Below are 21,510 nucleotides of genomic sequence, written 5' to 3'. Positions count from 1 at the left end.
CTTCAGATTCTTTGGTTAAAAAGTTAGACCTTTTAAGTTGAGAAGATGACGCCTTTTTTGTATCAAGATGAGCTACCGGAAGAGTCAAATCTTTTAGAGTTTCATGCTGAATTGCAGGTGACTGTCCCTGTTCCATTCTTGATTTGGGAGGGCAGCGAAAGACAACTGATTCATTGTTTGGCAATGAAACATCAGTTTCTTCATGAACTTCCTCTTTTGATTTCGAAGTCATCACTTTCTCCCCTTTTGCATTTGGAGATTCGTGGTTCTGGATTTTATCCCTAGATAGAGGTTGCTCAGGCTTATCCTTCGCATTGTGCCTTTTGATGTAAAATTTGGCATCAGCGATATATGCTTCTGCTTCAGTGAAAGGATTATCATCAGCTTTCACACTTCTTGCCACCCCGTTTTGACAGTACTTGAAGCATTGATGAAGAGTTGAAGGTACAACTCCATTTTCATGAATCCAGGGCCTTCCCAACAATACGTTGTATGTTGTTTTAGCATCTATCACATACAACAGTGCTCTGGACGTCATGTCATCAATGACTATCTCCAAATTTAGTGACCCAAGAGCTCTTTGCCCTCCTTGATTGAAGCCTTGAATCATCAGTCGGCTATTGGAGAGTTCATCAACCGGGATACCAAGCTCCTTCAGAGTTTTTAAAGGGAGAATATTGACTGCGGAACCTCCATCTATCAACATTCTATTCACTTTTTGCTCCTTTGCATAACCAGTCACAAACAAAGGACGGTTATGCGGTGTTGACCCAAGCAACAAGTCTTCACTAGTAAAAGTGATACTTGTGACATTCACTTCTTCATTGTTGGTAGGCACACGACCTTCTTCATTGCCAATGGACGCACGGGCCATCTCACAGAGATATTCGCGAGCATTATCTTTTTGTTCCTCGATATGATCTACTCGCGTTGTGTGACTTGCTACCACATCAACATCAAAGAATTCTTTTGGCAAAAATTCTTTTAAAGTGATAGGAGTTCGCGACTTTTGCTTGAAAATTCGACCTCCTTGAAGATTACAACAGTCATTAGTTTTCTTCACGTCCTTCTCTTTTTCCTTCCAGGTCACCATACTTCTTGTTAAGACCTTGCTCGCCTTACTGGATGGATAAGACTTTCGCCTCCTTCTTCGCGTGACTAGAGTCCACCCTTCATCATCCACATCAGGCTGTAGCGCCTTTTCATCTTCATATACATGTTCCTGAAGATTTGAATGAGCACCTTCTTGTTTGATTTCTATAGGATCCAGTGATCCAAATTGAATTATTGGCAATACAGGCACCATGACCCTTTTATCCTCCATGGACTGCAGGGAACCAATGGACGTTTGATTCACACTCGCCTTGTCTTCCTCAAGGAGAATTTTCCCTTGTCTTGCCAACTCCATTACTTTGTCTTTGAAGACAAAGCATTTTTGAATGGGATGCCCGACCAATCGGTGATACTTACAGTAATTTGGATCGTCAGTATTCCTAGCCTCATCGGGTCGCTTCATCTCAGGAAGCGTGATCAAGTTTATACTTAACAGATCATCAAACATACCAGGGACATCAGAATCAAGAAAAGGGTACTCCTTATCCTGCATCTCCTTGAGAGTTGGTTTCCTCTTTCCTTGTTCTTGATGTGCATTGATCTTGTTGTCTTCTCTCCTGGCAGTTTTGGGAACAACCTTAAAGGGCGTTACACTTGTAGCCATAGCCTCCTTCTTTTCATTTTTAAATGGTGGCTTGCCCCCTTTCCTTGCTTCTTGTCTCTCTTTGGCCTTGTGAGGGTCAGGAACTGGCGGTTCTTGTCCATCAAGATTAATCTCCAACTTATGAGCTTTTGTGGACAATTCATCAAATGTTTCTGGTTGTACACCTTGTAAGATGTATCTAAGTCCCCAGTGCATACCTTGAATGCACATCTCGATCGCGGAAGATTCAGAAATTCGATCTTTGCAATTTAAGCTTAGATTCCTCCAACGGTCTATAAAATCAATGACAGGTTCACTCTTCCATTGACGTGTATTAGAAAGTTCAGTCATGCTGACAGTTCTCTTTGTGCTATAGAAGCGACTAAGGAATTCATGCTCTAGCTGCTCCCAACTATCAATGGTTCCAGACTCCAGATCCGTGTACCAATCAAAAGCATTACCCTTCAGCGAGCGAACAAACTGCTTAACGAGCAAATCACCATCAGTGCCCGCATTGTTACAAGTTTCCACGAAGTGTGCTATATGTTGCTTAGGGTTGCCCTTGCCATCAAATTGTTGAAATTTTGGAGGTTGATACCCCACAGGCATTTTCAAACTTTCCACTCTAGCGGTGTAAGGTTTGGTGTAACCACTATATGACTTGGTACCTCCACCAATCTTGTCCTTGATTGTGCCTTCGATAAATTCCTTCAGATTGTCAACATGAATGGTGCCATCAGGGGAGATCGAAAATTCCTTCGCGGCTTGTGATTTCGCATCCTCTTTCTCCTTTTCCCTTGATGATGAGTCACCTTCATCTTGCACTTTGGATTTCTGTTTGGACATACTAAGGCTATTTTCGCCTATATTTTCCACCATATCCATTAATTTGACTATCTTGACATCTTGATTTTGGGCATGCACTACTAGCCCTTCGACAATTTTGGCTAGATTCGAGATTTGGTCTTCTACAGTTGTGGTATTGGTCATCATGACGGGCATCACCACAGAGGCAGCAGAATCACTTGGGCTACCAATGGATTCATCATGGGCTCCTTTCTTGTTAGAAAGCATCTCGAGATTTGCTACTTCAGTCACAACGTTCGCTTTAGCCTTCTCTGCTAATTTCTTGGCCTTACTCCTTGTCAGAGGTGCAGTATACTGCGTCCCTTGAGTGGTTGAGACATCAGCAACTAAGCCTTCAAGAGAAAAGTTCACCTTCTTGAACTCCATCGAATTTTGAAACTGGTAAGTTGTTGGAAGAAAAGAGATGAGAGGCAGAGATTGTCCCACTGGGCGTGCCAGAAATTTGTAAGCACAAATTTTGTTGCCTAAAATAAAAGACAAGAAAACTTGCACAAGTATCAAATTTATTAAATCAAATAATAAGCGGGTTACAATCTCTGAAAGTTCTTGAATCAAAGAAATTAATCCCCTGATTCTTTTCTTCGAATAGCTTCAATTGAAGGGGCGAAAAGACTTGTTCTCCAATCGAAAGGGTGTTTCCTACAATTTCGGCGTAGAAAACAATTGATTTGATGATGGCGTCAAACACTTGGAACTTCGAGTCTTCAACACCGATAGCAGGAGGATTTGTTTGACTTGATTTGGATTTGGATTTGAGGAAGAAAGCTCTTGAGGGAATTTGACAGAGTTTCTCCGAATGTTAGGGATTTTTCTCTCCCTTTGCCTTGAGGGAAGACCTCTATTTATAGCCAAAATATGTAGGTTAGGTCTTCAAGAAAACCCTCAGAATCTTCCTGCATTTTGGGTCACTTGTTATCCAAGAAATCCATTTAACTTGGGCTTGAATATTGGGCCAACCCAAATAGTCCATTGTGAATTTAATAAATCAATTAAATCACTCTAACTTAAACGGACATTATGGATTTAATTTGATTTAATAGCCCATATGATATTGGCCCGATTTGCCAGTCCAAAACATGATGGACTCCTATAATTTAATTTAATTTAATCAAGACCGATTTAGTTTGAATAAATCTTGACTAAAATAAATTAAATAAATTTTCTTTGTCTACAAAGAGAAAGAAAAAAAAATGTTTTTTTTTCTTTTTTTTGAAATGTTTTCTTTTTCAATGTGAATTTTTAAAAATTTTTTTTTTTGAATTCATTTTTGGGTCGTCAAACACCGCATGGGCACGCCAAGATTGTAAAACATCCACTGACCATGAGACTTGAATTTAGACGCTTAACGCGTGCCCTCCTCGCGTGGGCACGCCAAGATTACCTATTCTGGTCATAGTGAGAAAACATCAAGAGTGATTAGTACCCAAGTGAGAAACGACATATTTAAGACATTGAACACAAAAATAACAAAATCAACAATTGGGTTGCCTCCCAAAAAGAGTCTTTCTTTAATGTCTTTGGCTAGACATTGTTATGTCTTGTTCATGGAGGATAAAATCTTGTGGCTCGTTTCAATACTTCATCTTCAATGTGATCCTGGTAACCCTCATAGATGGAGTAATCTTTGAGCACACGAGCTACGGTCTTCCATGGACTAGTTAATGGCGCCAAATAATCAAGCATTGATCGCAATTCTTCATCCACTCTTCCATCAAGAGCATTCGACGGTTCAAGATATTTGACCATAGCTACTCTTAACTTATTCCTGCCATGAGACTCAATAACTTCCGGTATAACAAAATCAATCTCATCAACAGAAATTATAGAGTAAGAGTTAAGAAAATGCGGGTTAGGGAATGGAGGTGGTGTCACCACGTTTGATGATTCTTCACTGAATTCTTTCACTTAAATGGGTTGCGGTTGGGGTTCCATTTCTTCCTTTTCGGCTTCTTTTTCAACTGCATTTGTAGATCTCTCATTTTGACACTCTTGTATCTCCTCATCACTAGTCAAACAAATTGCACTCTTATTTTCTTCAAAATCAACAATGGTTTTCGAGGGCAATTCTTCCATTTGAGAAGCCAATCGATTTATTCTGGATGTCAATAGACAAATTTGATCTTCCAGATTACTCATTGCATCCTTCATCATCCTATTTCTCATTTGTGTCTCCTGTTGGAATTGATATGTATTAGTAGCTATTGATACAACTATTTCTTCAAGAGACATACCTGACATAGATGATGATTCTTGAGACTCATACTGCTGAAAATTCATTGGCCCCGTTGTATAATTATAATTGGAGTTATCCCACCATCCTTGATCATACCCGTTTGGATTAGGGTTATACCACGTTTGAGACCAGGGTGAAAAATCTCCATAATTATTGAGTGGGACACTAATATTATCTTGATATTCGGGGCACATACTAGTTGAATGATCCCTGGCATAACAAATTTTACAGGTTGCAGCAACCATTCTTTCTCTAATAGAGTTTAGTACTTCTGAATATGCAAACTTAGCAAAAAAACTAGCCTCATTGCCTTCCCTGGAAACAAAATCCAGTCTATCACCAAAATACGGAGTGTTAGAAGCCATAAACTATATAAAAAAAATAAAATAAAAATAAATAAATAAAATAAAATAAAAATAAGATGAAACTTAAAAAGAAACAAATTAATCTGGCACTAGTTCCCGGCAACGGCGTCAAAAATTGACAGGTTATCAAGTCTGTGCAATAATAAATACCTGCTCAAACAAAATATAATTTCTGTAGATAGTGATAAGTAGGGTCGAATCCACAGGGACTGGGGATAATTTATTTCTTTTAGAATCCGAAGTATGGGGGGTTTTTGGAGAATATAAAATAACTAATTAACTAACTAATAAAATAACTAATAGAAATAAATAGAAATTAATCAATAACCAATATGACTCTAGCCAAAGGTATAACTTTTCAGACACGGTCCATGCAACTGATCATCGACGCAAAGATAATTCAATTACTTTTTAATAGATCGGTTATAGTTGCCATACACGCGATGAACAACCAGCCTTTCCTTAATTTCTCGATAGTTAAGGTACGACCGTTAACTATTTCTCTAATCAAGAAATAACCCTAGGTACGACCATAGGATTTAATTACTCGATTGCAGTAATAATTAGAAAAGCCCAATCCTAACCAACAAACACGCTACGAGGATTTGTTTAAGTTAGATCTTACGTTTTCCTAACATGAAACCAATCACGCTAGTCGCCACTGGTATTAATCAATTGAACAATTACGGATTCAATTAATTAATTTGGCATTAGATCATTAGGTTAATTCGAATATCGGGCCCTTGACATTCAAATAACATAACAAGTATAAGCAATTAAATCAGGAAACGCACAAATACCAATAAATAAAAGAAATAAATAAAATAATTAGATCTCACAGATGTTCGAAACCGAGTCCTCAAATTGACTTTCGACTAGGAAAACTTAGCCACGCCTCATGAGAAAATCTCCAAGTAATTTAACTGAGGTCCAGGCCATCAAAGGAACCAAGAAAGAATAAAACTAAACTATCCTCAAAAAACTCTCTGTAGCCTTTCTTACGATTGTCCTTATATAGCCAAAAGGAAATGACTCAAGCTATCTATCCAGTGGTCCCCACGAATAAGGAACAAAAACAACTCTTTGCACGTTTGTTTCCTTTCAATTCAAATGACTAATGCCTTTCTTCTCTCCGTGGTCCCCGCACAAATTGAGAAAGGAGTGTACATAAAGTGAAGTTCTCTGAAGTCCTTCTTTCTTTAGTTTCCTCTTGATAGTCAAACACTTCAACACTCCAAGATACTCCTAATCTGCAAAAAAGAAATGCAGTCCGCGTATATCACCATGTGGGCCAGGTCTGTGGCTTATTTGAAGTCTCAATTATCTTCAGAAAGTCCCTCCTTTTTTGTAGTTTTCTGCTTCACTCCCTAAAATTGGGTCCAATACCAAATATAAGTAAATATTAATAATTAAAACAATATTTGGCAAGGATAAAAGGGAAAATTAACAATAAAATTACTAACAATTAACACCCTATCAAGTTGTAAGTGGATAGTTTTTAATTTTAATTACCAACATTTTTGAGATGTAATTTATTAAAACTTTTCATTTTTTTATTATGATTGAAATGCAATAATTCTAATTAAAAGACATGAGGGTAATTTAGGCATAACAAAAACTAAAATCAAAATATGCTTATACTTACACTTTCTACTGCTAAGACTCATCATACGTTTTATATAGTAATAATTAAATATCCACTTTACATAAAATCACAGGAAATTACGTGGATATTTTAAAATGTTAGACAGTCATGCAATAATGTGCAAACACTGCAAAGTCAGGGGAGGTCACTAGTGATTTATTCTTTTTTTTTTTTTGGCTTGCATTTTGCGGTTGACTTTGCAATGCACTTGATGCAAGTTACTTCAATAGAAAGGAGCTGAGCTTTCTTGTTTGCGTCTATTTTTCTTTTGGTAAAATTCTTTAAAGAAAGTGATTTGTTAAATATTTTAAAAGGAAATTTTGTTCTTTAAAGGCTTTGAGAACTGCTGCACAAATTGATTATCAAATTTAGAATAGCATAACAGTAAACTTTAAAACATATTGACCTTTGACAGATGCAAAGGCACTGGCTTCCCAAGAACTTTTAGTCGAATTTAGAAGATTTTGAGTTTTTTTTCTTTTATTAAGATCCTGAGTTAGTCAATTTATTGCTAATTGGTTTTCAAGATGAATATCAAAATTCTTTATGGTGGTATTCGAGTTAGATTTCAGCTTTTATTCATGAAGATGTTTATCGTTACATTCTTTACTGGGCTTTTTTCCCATATGAAATTCACCTAAATCAAAAGATGACATGCAAAAGTTCCTCACAAACTTGCTCAAACTTTTTCAGTCTGCACGAAATTGACATGAATAAGCAAGGGCAGTGCTTAGGATTCTAGCCCTCTATAACAAAGGCAATAACGAATTTGGTAATACACATAGTCGAATATCAGATATGATGTGTCCATGAGCACAAGGGCCAACAGACAAGAGATAAAGAAGATCACCACCACGAGGAGCCTGTCGTCGGTAATCACGACTTTCTGCACTAGTAATGCTTGACCAGCTGCTGCGATTGTGAAGACCGCAGAGTTGAAGAAGGCAATGACGACCGTCACATAGTAGAAGGGCAGGGAAACATAAAAATCCTCAGTTTCGAATCGCATAAAGATGATCACAAGCAGAGGCCCCATGGTGAACAGAGCGGAGAACAGCCCTGCAGCTAAGTAGAACATCAACAAGCCGAATTCCCAGGGCCGGTTCTTGAGAAAAATGGCCTCTCCAGTCGTTTGATCGAAACCTCCAGGTACAGTAAAAATTGCAGCAAAGTTTATGGTACCAATGAGGACAGACACAATCAACACAGCGTTGGCCAATTCTTTCACAGTTTTCTCAGCACTTTCACGTAGGCTTGCATGTTTCGTCTCGAATAATTGTTTTGCTGTCTTCCCATCAAAATTTTGTAGTTCCCAGAGATATGGATAACAGTCATATTGAACCCGCTGTTGAGCCAAAGATCAATCATAAGTTGCAAATATCCGGAAAAGAAAATAAAACAATATACAACAGGCAATGCAATACTGGTATTAATTTAATTTGGTACCTTAAACCAGAGGAATTCCCACATCATTTGCTGAAAAACTCCAGGGGGAGTGCTGGGAGGGGATTCCAGGCGTGCTGCGAGATGTATAATGCTATTTCCTTCGTGATCAATATCACTTAGCATCATGTCCATGTTAGTACTACTAGTCATCAAGTAGTCGTACAAGAACCATTTTTTCTCCTCCACTGCAATTTGCAGTATATTCCTTCCTTTTCCATCGAAGGTATATGCAGCTTCAGGGTAGACACGGAGGATTTCCTGAACTACCTCAATGATGCCCAGTCTCGTTGCTTGTATTAGTGGATCTGGCATACTATTTTTCTTTTCTGATGATATCCCGAACTGGCTGCCTTCATGATCTTTGTCCTCTGTATGCACATAGTGGCTCCAATCTTCTCTTCTGATTAACCTTTCTGCAAGCATTAGTGCAACTGCATGGCTTTGCTTTGCATCATCAATTTCTTTAAGCCAAGGACAACCTATAGGCAAATACATCAAATTGGGTAAGCCATTAATGAGTACTTCAAGATCCATTACATGTCCTAGGCTTTTTTGTTATTTTTAGCATCTATTATTTTGGCACCAATCTATTCGGTTCTTAAAAAGAAACAGTTTGAGGAGGTTCAATTGGCCGAAATGAATTTCTAGACTTGCAATTGCTTGTTTACACATTTTTTCTACAGCTTGCCGACGAATAAAAGATATGTGAAGTAAAAGGAAATTGAAGAGAGCATGCAGGCCCAGCTTAATACCACTGGAAAACTAAATTCTTACATGCTAAATTCTTACATTAGGCGTGATAAAGAAACTAATTTACTCAAAGGAAATAAGACCTTCTTGTAACTACGAAGGTAGGCTAGACTATGCTTCAACTCTCAAAAGAAGAATTTGGGAAAACAAAATTTTATCAACATATTCTATCATCACTAGCATGAGTGCATATGTAGTAGATGCAAGAAGATGCTTTACCGAATATATAATTGACAGAAGAAGATCTGTCCAATTTATGAATGGAAGCTGAATTGCTTGGTTCTTCTGCACTGCTGACAGGTTGCGATTCCTTGTTCAAGACCGGAATACCTGCCAGCAACACAACGAAATGATAGTATCACTCTTTCAAAATTTTGAGGGCATTTAAAGCCTGCTTCCTCGAAAAAACCAGGTGGCAGATAAAATGGTAGGATCTGCATTGACTTCAAAATCATATCACATTCAGCCCAATGATTATTGTCAATTTGCCCAATCAGCTATGCGGGTAGAGTACTTAAGTACTTGAAAAGAATTATGTTGCAACTTGCATGCGGGTAATAATACAGCACCTACACCAATAGATTATAGCCGAGTATATGCACAGGAATGAGGGACTTCGTCCCAAGATCTCTGAGCGTGTAGGCAGAAACACTCCTGAAGGACTCTGGTTTTGCAGCCAAAAGATGTAAAGCAGTTTTTCCTTTTTCATTACGTTTGCCAGCAAGATCAGGATACGACTCCAATATGCCAATTGCCAAACCTGTTTGATACAATAGAGCGAAAACTTGAAAAGGACTAACATTTAATGCAACAACATCCCACATCATATTCCACCAGCATAGACCTAGACAAAAGATAAGATAGCATAATCTGATAAACTGAACAAGCATAGAGTTCAAATTCAGCAACAAACTTGATAACTTTTGCAGAGACAATCAAAATTTTACTTGATAGAGAAGCTTACTGTAATATCCTCCAATTACAGCAGCATGAAGGATTGTGCATCCATCATTCCTCCTCATCATGCAATCACCGATGTACTTTTCCAGAAGTGAGAAAACTTCCTTTCTTTTTTTTCGCCAACCATGCAGCTCTGCCCACACAAAACAGAGGGGGTTTCACCCAGTTTGTGTTTCTGTCCTTAACATGATCTCTGCAACATCCTTGTGGCCAAATCTTGCAGCTTCATGCAATGCAGTGTGGCCATTGACATTCTTTGCCTTCAGATTTTCAATTGTCACAAGACCATCCTGGAGAAGTAATCTGAAGGCATCCACATTTCCGTAAACGGCCAGAAAATGGAGAACAGTATCACCACGTTTATCAAGTGGTTTCACACCTTCTTCCCTCCAGAAACTGCGAAAGGTTTCTACTGACTGTTTTTTTCCCTCTAAGACTGCTCTATAAGCAGCAGATCGGTTGCTCCTATCCTCGTTGATTCTTGAGCTTGCCATTTTTGGACAGGCACAGAAAAAAATTCTTATGAGAGTGCTGTATCAAGTAAATCATCCACATATAGCATCAGAATTTCGTGTATGCGAAATGCCAAATTGGTAATGTACCACTCAACAAAAGAAAAGCTTGGAGGAAATGACAAGCAAGGAATTGCTTTAGTGCCAAAGGTGGACATTAACAAACACTAAAAAGATTACCACGATTTGGAAGAATGTTATAAAATGGTTTAAAAGCTTGAACATTGGCCCCTCCAAAATGTGATAATGGAAGCTCTTAGTCTCAGACCGCACCAACTGCCAAGCCTGCTTTCACTGTATTGACCTTCAAAGTTCAAACACAAGGAAAGAGCAATGCCCACCCACCCCCCTTCCGACTCCTCCGACTAAAGTTTGGAGAATTCATTTTTTTTTTATTTCGGGATGATGTTCGTACTCCTTACAAATGGAATCCAACCACTTGAGAAAATCACATGCTCTTGAAATATATTTTATAATCTAAAATCAAATCATTTCATACATTAAAAAGTCATAAAATAATTAGCAAAAAAAGAATACCATCCAAGTTTTACAACAAAATTTTCGATTGAAATATTCAAATTTCCATGACACGTGCAAAAGAGATATCTTACCAAAAGTTGTGTCGTACCTCCATTTATTGATTTCACAATTTTAGAAAGAATATGTTTAACAATAGCAAGGTTTTGAATTTACTTAATATGATTAGATTTTTTTTTTTTGGGAACTCAATTCATGATTTTCTAAAACAAATGAATATCATTAGAAATGGGTGACATGAAAAAGTTGGGCAGGAAAAAGAAGAAAAGAGGAAAATGGAGATAAGGTAAAAATGAAACTTTATAGAGTTTATCTGTAAAAGCTAGGTGTGACTTAATAACAGGAGGCAAAGTGCAACAAAAATATTGCCATGGAGGAAAACGAGTTTCGACTGACCAAAACGAGTTTCGACGCTTTCACTATTAAATTAACTCATGTTATCATCCAAATCTTTTTTTTTTTTTAGTTTTTTCTAGAAGGGAGTAAATTTAACTTTTACCACTAGACCAAAACCTTTTAATCATCTTTATCTTACTTATTAATACTTACCAAATATTTCATTAACTGCAAAGAATGAATGCAGTTAATTGAAAGGCACTAATGAATTATAGCATATCTTTGAATTATGCAATTAAACTTTCTCGACATTACGTTATCATTTGAAGAGTTGTACTTTAGTGCAGTTCAAGCACATGAAAAAGCTCATTTGTGCCCTGCAATTGCTAGTTTTTCCATCCAATTGACTCACGGTCTCACACTGGAGTGGCCTTTTCTTCTTCCCCTTCATATATTCTGCGTCTAGCTTCAATTACCTGTTACAGATATATCAATCCACACGAGTAAAAGTCAGGCAGCTAGCTGATTTAGTATCAACAAGATTTTGCTAATCACTAACGAATTGCGTTCTAGAATTAACTGAAGTGAAATAATGTGAAAGAAAATTCCAACCTGATTTTCCCAGTTTGTCAGGCCTGTGATGATGGACAAGAGAAGACTTTGCACCGTGGCTCCAGCGACCAGTCCATTCCAGAGACCCATTCCTCTTAAATGCAGTGCAAATCCCAGGATTAAAGCCACCGGAATTCCAACCAGATAATATGCCCCAAGATTTACATAAGCTCCTAAGTGCTGCCATCCACTTCCTCTTGCTACCCCTGGTGCCAAAAGATGGCATTGGCTTAGAAGATGATAGGAAATAAAGGTTCAATGTCTTGCCTACTTTGACATTCTTCTATGATGTCCTGAGCTTACCGTTTAAAGTTCTGAATTCGAAAAATGGTGGATTTTTTGCCTATGGAACATTCATATGTTTTATAGTGAAGAAATTCTGTTTATATATCAGCCAACATGAAATCAGACCTTAAGCTAATAGAAAGCAGACAATCCGGTGAAAAAAGTTTATCAGTTCAGAACGTTTCATTAGCTTCAGTGATATGATTATTGTGTTCTTGACAACTTCAATTTTCTTTGTTCCATCTTCATGGTCATACGTGTATATCTGTCAATACTTATGCCTGACCAAAGAGGACCATTATCATTTTCAGTCCACATGGGATGCATTATATATCAGGTTCTCAGGGCTCAAACTATGCTGCCAAATTACTCTGGATAAAGAGTAAAGACTACGAGCGAGATGAATTTTGCAAGTCAAACTCTATTTCCTTTGCTGAATGATGTCAGGGAGATTTACATTATATGTATAATGTTAGTTCTTTCCAAATTGCAATACCACCTCGGATGTCTTTCCAACTAGTCAAAAGATTAAGAAAGCTTAAAGCCAAGACAGCAAAATACCTGATAATACTGCTTGTGTGCCATCCATGATGATGGAAATGCATAGAAGATAAGTCATGCGTTTGACATAGTCAATAACTTCTTTCTCGTCGCTGAAGGCATATCCAAGTATGGAACGGCAGACATATAAAGTTATGCTTGCCAGAAAAAATTCTGATACAGATTCTAATAGTACCGTACAAAGAGCAATTCTTGCTGCCACTGGATTCCCAGCTCCTAGCTCATTTGATATCCGTGTACTATACAATACAAAAGATATTCTTTTTAGACAAATCTTACTTTGCATGAAATCATAACACTTTTCCGTTGTATAAGTAAAAACACCATATTCAATTTATCAATGCATCTTAGTATAAGGGCAAACCTTGCAGCAACACTAAAAGAGTACGGTATGAGGTAGTGCAGTGAAGTAATGGTTAAGCTGCTCAAGGGAAATACAGAATCAGTAAGAATTAGTTTTCAGGTTCTAATCGCAGTATGAAAGTGCTGACAAATAAGCTTACCATATAGATAGCACAGAGGTCTCTAGCTTAGGATTTGGTGACAGGCCAGACAGCAACACAACTATCTCAAATGCCCACCACTCCAAACTACCATCATCAGGAAGATTAACAGATAGTAAAGAACCAGAGGACAAGAAATATCTGGACAATAGGAGAGGCTTAAGGATTAAAACTTACCAAATCATTACAGCGGAAGGGATAGCAAAACGGAAGAATCCCCCCATTGTTTGAAAAGCATCCATTGAGAAAGGAACACGAGTTTTTTTACAGGAAGAAGAATACTTCACATACAGCACAAGCAAGATGGCGTTTAACCAATATGATATACCAATTGACAAAGCTGCTCCAGCATTCCCAAGCTTCAACTTGAATACAAGAACCCAACAAAGAGGTAGTTGTAAGGATACCGATGCAACTGTACTAAGCAGCATTGGAAAGACTAAACTCTGAGTCTGGAGAAAGCAACCAAGTGACTGGAGAATGACATAAGGGAATAGTGTAGGTATGAGCCAGATCAAGTATTTGCCAGCCTCAGTTGCAATTACAGGATCTTGGCCAGTGAGTATTAACAGCTTGTCAGTGAAGATCCACAGAAGGGATATTGGTATACAAACTATAAAGAGACATATGATGGCCCCATAAGTATAGGTTCCAAGTCTCTGGTATTGTTCTGCTCCAAAAGCCTGACCACACAAGGTCTCCAGTGCACTTGACATCCCAAACTGCAACGTAGTTAATTTGTTTCATTTCTTAATAAACATATTTCAAGAGCACATATCTAGTTGATAGTGAATTTAATTAGTATAATCACAGGTTATAAGTGGAATCAAGCTTTGTAATGTGCAGTGTAAGTATTCATCATCATCGTCATCATTGTTAATGTTACTAGATTTTTTTAAATCACAATGACAATTCTACTATGAATACGCCATTTCTCTTGTATTTTCTGCAAGTAACTATTCAGAACGCTATGTTACGTGTGTTCAACAATTTATCTAATTTGACTACTTCAACCTTTCTAGTAGAACAGTGAGAAGGCATGACACACTATATGTGCACCATGTGGCATGCATAAGTGCCTCACTAAGTAATGATAGTGAGTCATACCTGTGATAACTTAGTGGTACAAGTTCAGCACCACCTAATAATTTATGTATGATTGGATCTGGTGTTATAGACCCTGGTCCGCATTGGGCATTCTACATAAATAGTGCAGAGTCAAGAAGAGCCAATTTCTTGGTAGGGTGGGAGGTTAAGGGTTCAAATCTTGTCTCCCATCGTTTTATCGGTATATGTGGTTTTTCCAAATCTATACGGGTGTACAGTGCACCCACATAGTCCGATGGTAATTCAATCCCCGTCGGTTCTTCAATTGATCTGGTTGGATTTCCCCCTAGAATAGGCAAGTGTAGGAGTAGAAGTAGAGTAGATGGTGATAGTTGACAAAAAAAAAAAAAAAAGAAGAAGGAAGAATAGCCAATTTCTGTGAGACACAGTTCTTGTAGGGTGGATTTTTATCAAACAGTTCCCTAGTACACTACATTTTCTCATATTAATTAATTTTCCCTTGCTTTGGTTATCGAAAATATAGCATATGCATCTCAGAGTATATATTCTAGTCCTAGACGAAGATTTGACTGACTATAATTTTGTGGATAATTGAATGATAATCTCAACAGCATGTATCAGATGAACATTTCGGGGTATTATCTATTATGGGAAAGGACTTACAAGAACACTGAAGCCAGTAACATTGGAAAAAGATGTGGCAATGGAGGCACCAGAGAGTTGGAGTTGGCCAAGGTGGCCTAACATAAAGATTGGAGAAACTCTCAAGAGATATTGTCCCACAGCTGCTACCATCATCGGAAGTGCTATGCCATTTACCCTTTTCAACTCTTCCACATAAATCTTCCAAGTTGCCACCCTTGTTGATCCTGTCTCCTTATCATTTTCTGGCAGCAGCGCCTCTTCCATGCTCTCTCTTTTTTCTTGCAGGACAACTCCCTTGTACTTCCTGAATCTGGAGATTTTCGACAACATAAGAAAAGAATATTATAGTAATATGTAAATGAACAACTAAACAAATATCTACTTGACTGAACAGAAAGCCGTATCCATCACGAACCTGGAAAAAGAGGTACCAGAGAGTCGCTCAAAACAGTTTTCTAGCAGATGTGAGAAAAAGTTCAGTAGAAAATTTTCTCCATCCTATCCAGCCTGAATCAACCATTTGCTGTTTTTTGTCCTTTTCTTGTTGTTTTTCTTGCTGGGGAATCTGTAAATGCACACCATTATAGGAAGAGTATCTGAGAGCTCATTGCAAGTAAAAACTTAAATCCTTTCCATCTTTCTTTTTTTTTTTCTTTTGGTTTCTCTTCTTCTTTTCTTCTGATCAGAACAAGTGAACCATAATGTCAGGACGCAGAAATTAATTGTAAAAATGTTCCAATTGATTTTTCCCCAAGTTCCATACGTTGTCGTTTTGCTTACAATTCAGTAGTTTCAGTAATAAGTAGGACGACGTCGTGTGGTAGGAATAACAGAATTAGTTGCCGACTTAATGAGTCGGTTATTCCATCCTATTTGTATAGCTCTGATTGGTGGGAAAGGTATCAAAGAAGCATAACAGAATTTCCTTCCCTTTTTTGCTAATTTCTCTCTCTACTTTCCCTCTCTCTCAATTCCCTCCCCTTCCTTGTTTCCCTCCGTCCTCAAACTTCACAACCTTTCCCCAATTTCTGAACTAATTCACGAACTCAAGAACAGAAATGGATCTAAAAGCCTGACAAGTGGTATCAGAGCAGGCTGAATCCTCAGAACAACATCAAAAAGAAGGAAATTTAATGGCAGAAAGTACCAGATTCAAGACTTTGGAGGAGCAGATCAAGAAGCAAGAGATCAGAATCCAAGAGGTAATTGAAGGTCTGCAATCCTCGCAACTACAGCAACAGCAAATGCAGAGGGAATTCCGCACGGAATTAGAAGAAAATGGCAAGAGAGTAGAGAATTTGGTAGCTGAAATGAAGCAGGAGCTCAGTGCCTTCGTGAGAGCAGTGATAAGCAAGGACAGAGAAGTTCCAAACGATGACAGGCAAAGAGTGGAACAAGCTCCACTCTTACCAACTCTACCATTGAACCAGAGGCTGCAGATTGGATCGGACAACAACAGGACCGCAAGGAAAGACACAAGTAAGATTCTAGTGCCAAATCCTCCTAGAATTGATTTACCTATGTTTACTGGTGAGAATCCGAGGGAATGGATCCGAAAATGCAACAAATATTGTCTAAATTACCAGATTCCTGAGGATCAGAAAGTGGAAGTTATAGAAATGTATTTGGAAGGCAAGGTAGATATCTAGTTCCAAGGAATTAAGTTGGAAAAACCAGGAATGACTTGGAAAACATTTGAGGAATTGCTGTATAGGAGGTTTGACAGTAGAAATGGGAGAGATGTGGTGGAGGAATTTAATAAATTGAGACAGGCTGGTAAGGTGGAGGAGTACCAGGAAAGATTTGAGGAGTTTAAAACTTTAATGATGATTAGAAATCCACATCTGGATGAGGAGTATTTTGTATCAAGCTTTATCAGTGGCCTTAAGGATGAGATCAAAACCATGATAAGAATGCTAAAACCTGCAAACCTGTCAGAGGCGTTTGAATTGGCTGCACTACAGGAAGAGGCATTAAGGCTTCAAACAAGGTCCCTCAAGAAGGGAGGAAAGGTTGCATCTGATGAGAAATTTGGAATCTCTAGGAACTCTTCCCGACACCATATCAGCAATATCAATTCGTCCAAGTGAACGAATCCAGTGTACAATCTCTAGGAACTTATTATAAGGTGCCTTCCACCAGCACCTTCAGGAATACTCCATTCAAAGGCAAAATAATGACTACTCCAGGTGCTGAATCTAGGAGACTCTCAGCAAAGGAGCTTCAATATAGAAGGAACCATGGACTTTGTTTCAAGTGTGGAGAGAAGTTTGGACAGGGTCATCAATGCAAATCTGGTTAGTTGAACCTGTTGATTAATGATGAAGAGGAGGAAATTGAGTTTGAAGATGCTGTAGGAGAGCAAATATGCCTGGCCCTGAGGATGGGACAAGAAACGTTACCTGAAAATTCTGAGATGCCTTGACATGTTGTCAGCCTGTGCAATAATAAAACCTGTTCAAACTAAAAGTAATTTCTGTAGATAGCGGTGAGCAGGATCGAATTCACAGGGATTGGGAGTAATTGTTTCCTTTCAAATTCACAGTGACAAGGGGGTGTTTTTATATCAGGGGTGACAATTTAAGCAATTCAACTAAAAGTAAAATAATAAAAATAAAATAGCTAACTAGAAATTAAATAACAATTTACTAAAATCAAATGAGTGATAATTAAGGATCTAGCCAAGGAATAACTGCAGCAATAGTTCACCTAATTGATCATTGAAACAAAGGCAATTCCAATTATTTACTAATAAATAGGTTATAACTGCCAAACAAGCGATGACAGTCAACCCCTCCTTACTGTGTCGGTGATTAAGGTACGCCCGTTAATCACTACTCTAATTGAGAAATAATCTTAGGTACGCCCGTAAGATTTAATTTCTCAATTGCCTTACGTATTAGAGGAGTCCTATTCTAACCAAATAACACACTACCAGGGTTATTTTAGGTTAGCCCGCGTATTCCCCTGACACAAACCCAATCATGCCAGTTATCACTATTTTGAAACAATTAAACAATTACGAGTTTAACGTCCCAATTGACAATAGATTATCAAATTAACTAATTATCCGGATCCAAGACAATCAATTAATTAAATAATCGTAAGTACTGCAATCAAGAAATAAGCGAATACCAATAAATAAAGAAAAAGATAAAATTAAATCGATTTCACAATTTAGGCGATCCAAAGCATCCATTGTTTCTTGACTAGAAAAAGAAAATTAGTTCATTCTTGGTGAACAAATCCCACGCAAAATTGAAGAGGAAGCCGCGGCCATCGTCCTTGACCACGGGAGGAAAGCTACTACGAAAGCAAGAAAGGAAGAGTTAAAGTTCTTCCCTTTTGACCCTGACGTGCGTAAGAATTAAAGCTACTCCTAAGTTAACAAGAAAAGTCAAAGAACAAAAGCTCCAGGAGGACAAATCCTCTGCTCCCCTAATTCCTATCTAATGCCTATTCTAATGCCTGGCTCTGTGCGGCGGCTCTAGCCCCCAAGGGAAAGAACGCCCAGCCCTGCGTTCCTTCTTCCTCTTTTATGCTGTCTTCCGCAAATGACTAGAGAGGGTCATGTCTTGATATTCCAAAAATACCCCTAGATACCTGCTACTTGAACTCTTTTCTGATGACTGTCAAATTGGCATTGGTTATGGTATTTTCGTTCTACTCCCTGAAATAAATGCAAATTACGAAAAGTGAGTAGAATCTAATAATTAATTCATATCAAGTCAGGTAATAGGGAAAATTAATAATAAAATAAATGACAAAATTGCAACATATCAATTCCCCCCACACCTAAACCATGCTTGTCCTCAAGCATAAGAACAGTAAACAAACCCCAATATTTGACAATGGCTATTGCTCTATCTATCATATTGCCAAGATATCAAGAAAAATATATCTCAAGCATCAATGATCAAAATCCAAGAAACATCACCCCGGTTAGCTTCTAAACTACAAACTCCTTTAATTCCAAGTTAACTAATCTAAGAAGAAGGAATGATCGCTCAACATTTATCAGCAAATGGTCCAACTATTAACCAAAATCTCAACATTAAATCCATAATTCGGCAAGCTGACTTATATCACACACTAACACAACTTTCACTTCTTTTTTTTTCATTATTTATTTATTTACTATTTTTTTCTTTTTTTTTCAATAGTACAAAAGACGTAGTCTCTAGCCATCGGAACCTTTTGACGTGAACTCCAACATTTGCCAGATGAAGGAGCCCGGTTACTCAGCTCCTATCGCTATACGACCACGTACTCATAGAAATTACTACTTTTTGACACGAGAATCGACACTTTAGGTGAAGATCCCCGATTATTTGGTAGTAAAGGCTAGCAGAGTACAGTCAACTCTTATTCACACAAAAACTCAATATAACACAAACTCAAAAGAAAATTTGCATCAGCTAGCCTCATTTTCAAACATGGAGAACTAAGGTTAATAACCGGACTAATTCACATGAAAATGCCAACAATCATTCCCTACGCCTAGAAAAGTTAACCAAAAATCAAAATAGTCAAGCAATCACCGATATTCACCAAAGAGATGTTCTTGGGCTCGACCACATTAACTTGATACACTTTTATTATTAAAATTGGCAATAGCAGAAATAGAGGTAACAATCCAACATCAAACTTGGCAGTCATAGGAGAGCTAGACAGATAAATGACGAAAAGTAAGCGAAAACTAGACAAATAACAAACTAAAAATAAAAGAAAAATATCTGAAAACTAAGAATTAGAAAAACTAACACTATAACTGCTCCCCCCCACACCTAAATCCTACATTGTCCCCAATGGAGGTAATAAAGTAATTAAAGTGAAGAGAACAATGAAACTTCCCTCTCGAGTGGCGAAGGGGTAGGCGGGAACAGTGGAAGAAAATCGATGTGGCGGAAGTATGCACCCAAGTACTGAGACATCTTAACTCAATTCAACCAACAAATGCAAAACTCTGTCACCCAAAATCTCAACAAAGCCTCCAAGTAGACAGTTAATTTCTCAACTCAATAGCGGCAATTCCAGCAATAGCAGTATAAAAATTGGAGAATAACCACACAATCACAATCAGGTAGGCAACCAATTGGAAATAACAAATGCTAATCAAAATACCCCAACCAGTACCACTGGTGCAAAACGTAGTCCAAAATCAATGAAATTGCTATAGCAGAGTATAGCAGTAGTAAAGCAATAGCCCCAAGTGTTAATCCAACAACAAGAAAGAGAACATGCCACCAACAGAGCAATATCAGAGCAGATCAATTGCTAATAATGTCTCCCAATTCATCAGGCAACTTCAGAAATAATTCAACCAGAATCCCAAAAGAAACCTCAACAAACTTAGCAATTAAAAGCAATGGTCAGAATATTTTCCAGCAATTCAATTAGATGCACCCAATTTGAATAAGCAATGTAAATGGCATAGAAGCCTCCGAATCAAACAAACGAAAGCAGAAATTACCCCACTAAAGTGGTAATAGACGTTCCAAGCAGACGATACCCAAATTAATCTCCACAACCGACCTCAAGTCACTCAGTAATAAAGTAGCAGAGTGGGTCACAATTGATTTCAAAAGTTGTCCACGCACTCGAAATTGCAAAATCACCAACAAAGGTTGCTGGACAAGTTAAAGAACAGGAGTTAAAGGAATACCTCTACCTTGACGACTACATGAAGCGATAGTGCGGCAAGGGGAAAGGCAGGCAGCGCTGCGACTTGGTCGCGGATAGGAGCTACAGTGGAGCTGTGGTGGTAAGAGAGCTGGTGACCTGCGGCTACGTGGCTGAGTGGGACGTGCGGCCGTGAGCAGAGAGAGGCGGACAGTGAGAGCTGGTGAGAGAGGTGCGAGGACGGTGGTGGTCGTTGGCGCTGGCGGCGGCTGCTCCTCGTAGATGCGGGCTTCGGCGTCTCCGTGGGCGGAGGATGAAAGAGAGCTGCGCAGTGGCGACGTGCGATGGGGTCGCGGGTGAGCTAGTGGTGTAGTGCGAAGTGGGAGGAGATGAGGAAGCTCAGGGTGCTGGCGGCCTGAGCTGGAGGTCATCGCTGGCGGCCTGCCAGCTGTAGCAGCAGCCCGCGCTGGTAGATCGAAGAGAGAAAGATGGCGCTGAGCGAGTGGCGGTCGTCGGTCGTGGAGATGAGGAGAGCTGCGGCGGCTGTTATGGCTGCTATGGAGAGAGGCGGCGGACAGGGGAGATGTGGGCAGGGGAGGATGGCGGCGTGGGCTAGCGGAGTCGGCTGTGGACGACGCGCGGCACACGAGCAGCGGCGGCTATCATGTGACTGTGGGCAGGGAGCAGCGTGCGTCGTCGCTCGGTGTTGGTCGCAGGTGAAGGAGATGGTGGCGGGCATAAGGTGTGCTCAACCGAAAGAGAAGAAGAAACAGGGGAGAAGAAAGAAAGAAAAGAGAAAGAAAGAAGAAGAAAGAAAGGAAAGAAAAAAAAAGAAAAGGAAAAGAAAATAGCATTTGTTGTTTTTTT

General features: G+C 38.7%; 3 protein-coding genes across 4 annotated transcripts; all 3 read right to left on the bottom strand.

Moving 5' to 3' along the window:
* Window positions 1-7,455: 7,455 nt before the first annotated feature.
* On the bottom strand, window positions 7,456-8,786 carry LOC113752369. Its single transcript, XM_027296485.1, has 2 exons — window positions 8,253-8,786; window positions 7,456-8,151 (listed from the first exon to the last, which is right to left on the bottom strand). Exons 1-2 carry the CDS (start codon window positions 8,784-8,786, stop codon window positions 7,537-7,539), a joined length of 1,149 nt encoding a protein of 382 aa, XP_027152286.1. The 3' UTR covers window positions 7,456-7,536.
* A 1,334-nt stretch (window positions 8,787-10,120) lies between these two features.
* Window positions 10,121-10,456, bottom strand: LOC113752367 (ankyrin repeat domain-containing protein 39-like). The gene has a single exon (XM_027296484.1). It carries the CDS (start codon window positions 10,454-10,456, stop codon window positions 10,121-10,123), a length of 336 nt encoding a protein of 111 aa, XP_027152285.1.
* Window positions 10,142-15,451, bottom strand: LOC113751151 (protein DETOXIFICATION 14-like). 2 transcript variants are annotated; one of them, XM_027295036.1, is made up of 9 exons: window positions 15,437-15,451; window positions 15,040-15,331; window positions 13,486-14,030; window positions 13,309-13,395; window positions 13,170-13,226; window positions 12,806-13,044; window positions 11,960-12,165; window positions 10,655-11,823; window positions 10,142-10,448 (listed from the first exon to the last, which is right to left on the bottom strand). In XM_027295036.1, exons 2-8 carry the CDS (start codon window positions 15,283-15,285, stop codon window positions 11,764-11,766), a joined length of 1,440 nt encoding a protein of 479 aa, XP_027150837.1. In that variant the 5' UTR covers window positions 15,286-15,331; window positions 15,437-15,451; the 3' UTR covers window positions 10,142-10,448; window positions 10,655-11,763. The 2 variants fall into 2 exon arrangements, with proteins under 2 accessions (XP_027150837.1, XP_027150838.1); XM_027295037.1 differs by lacking the exon at window positions 15,437-15,451 and adding an exon at window positions 14,416-14,701 and having other exon boundaries at window positions 10,142-11,823; window positions 15,040-15,107.
* Between the last annotated feature and the right edge of the window lie 6,059 nt (window positions 15,452-21,510).

The sequence above is a fragment of the Coffea eugenioides genome, chromosome 11 (assembly GCF_003713205.1).
Source record: "Coffea eugenioides isolate CCC68of chromosome 11, Ceug_1.0, whole genome shotgun sequence".
NCBI classification, from domain to species: domain Eukaryota; kingdom Viridiplantae; phylum Streptophyta; class Magnoliopsida; order Gentianales; family Rubiaceae; genus Coffea; species Coffea eugenioides.
Note: the sequence above shows the minus strand (reverse complement) of the source record. Positions and strands in the feature narration are given on the sequence as shown.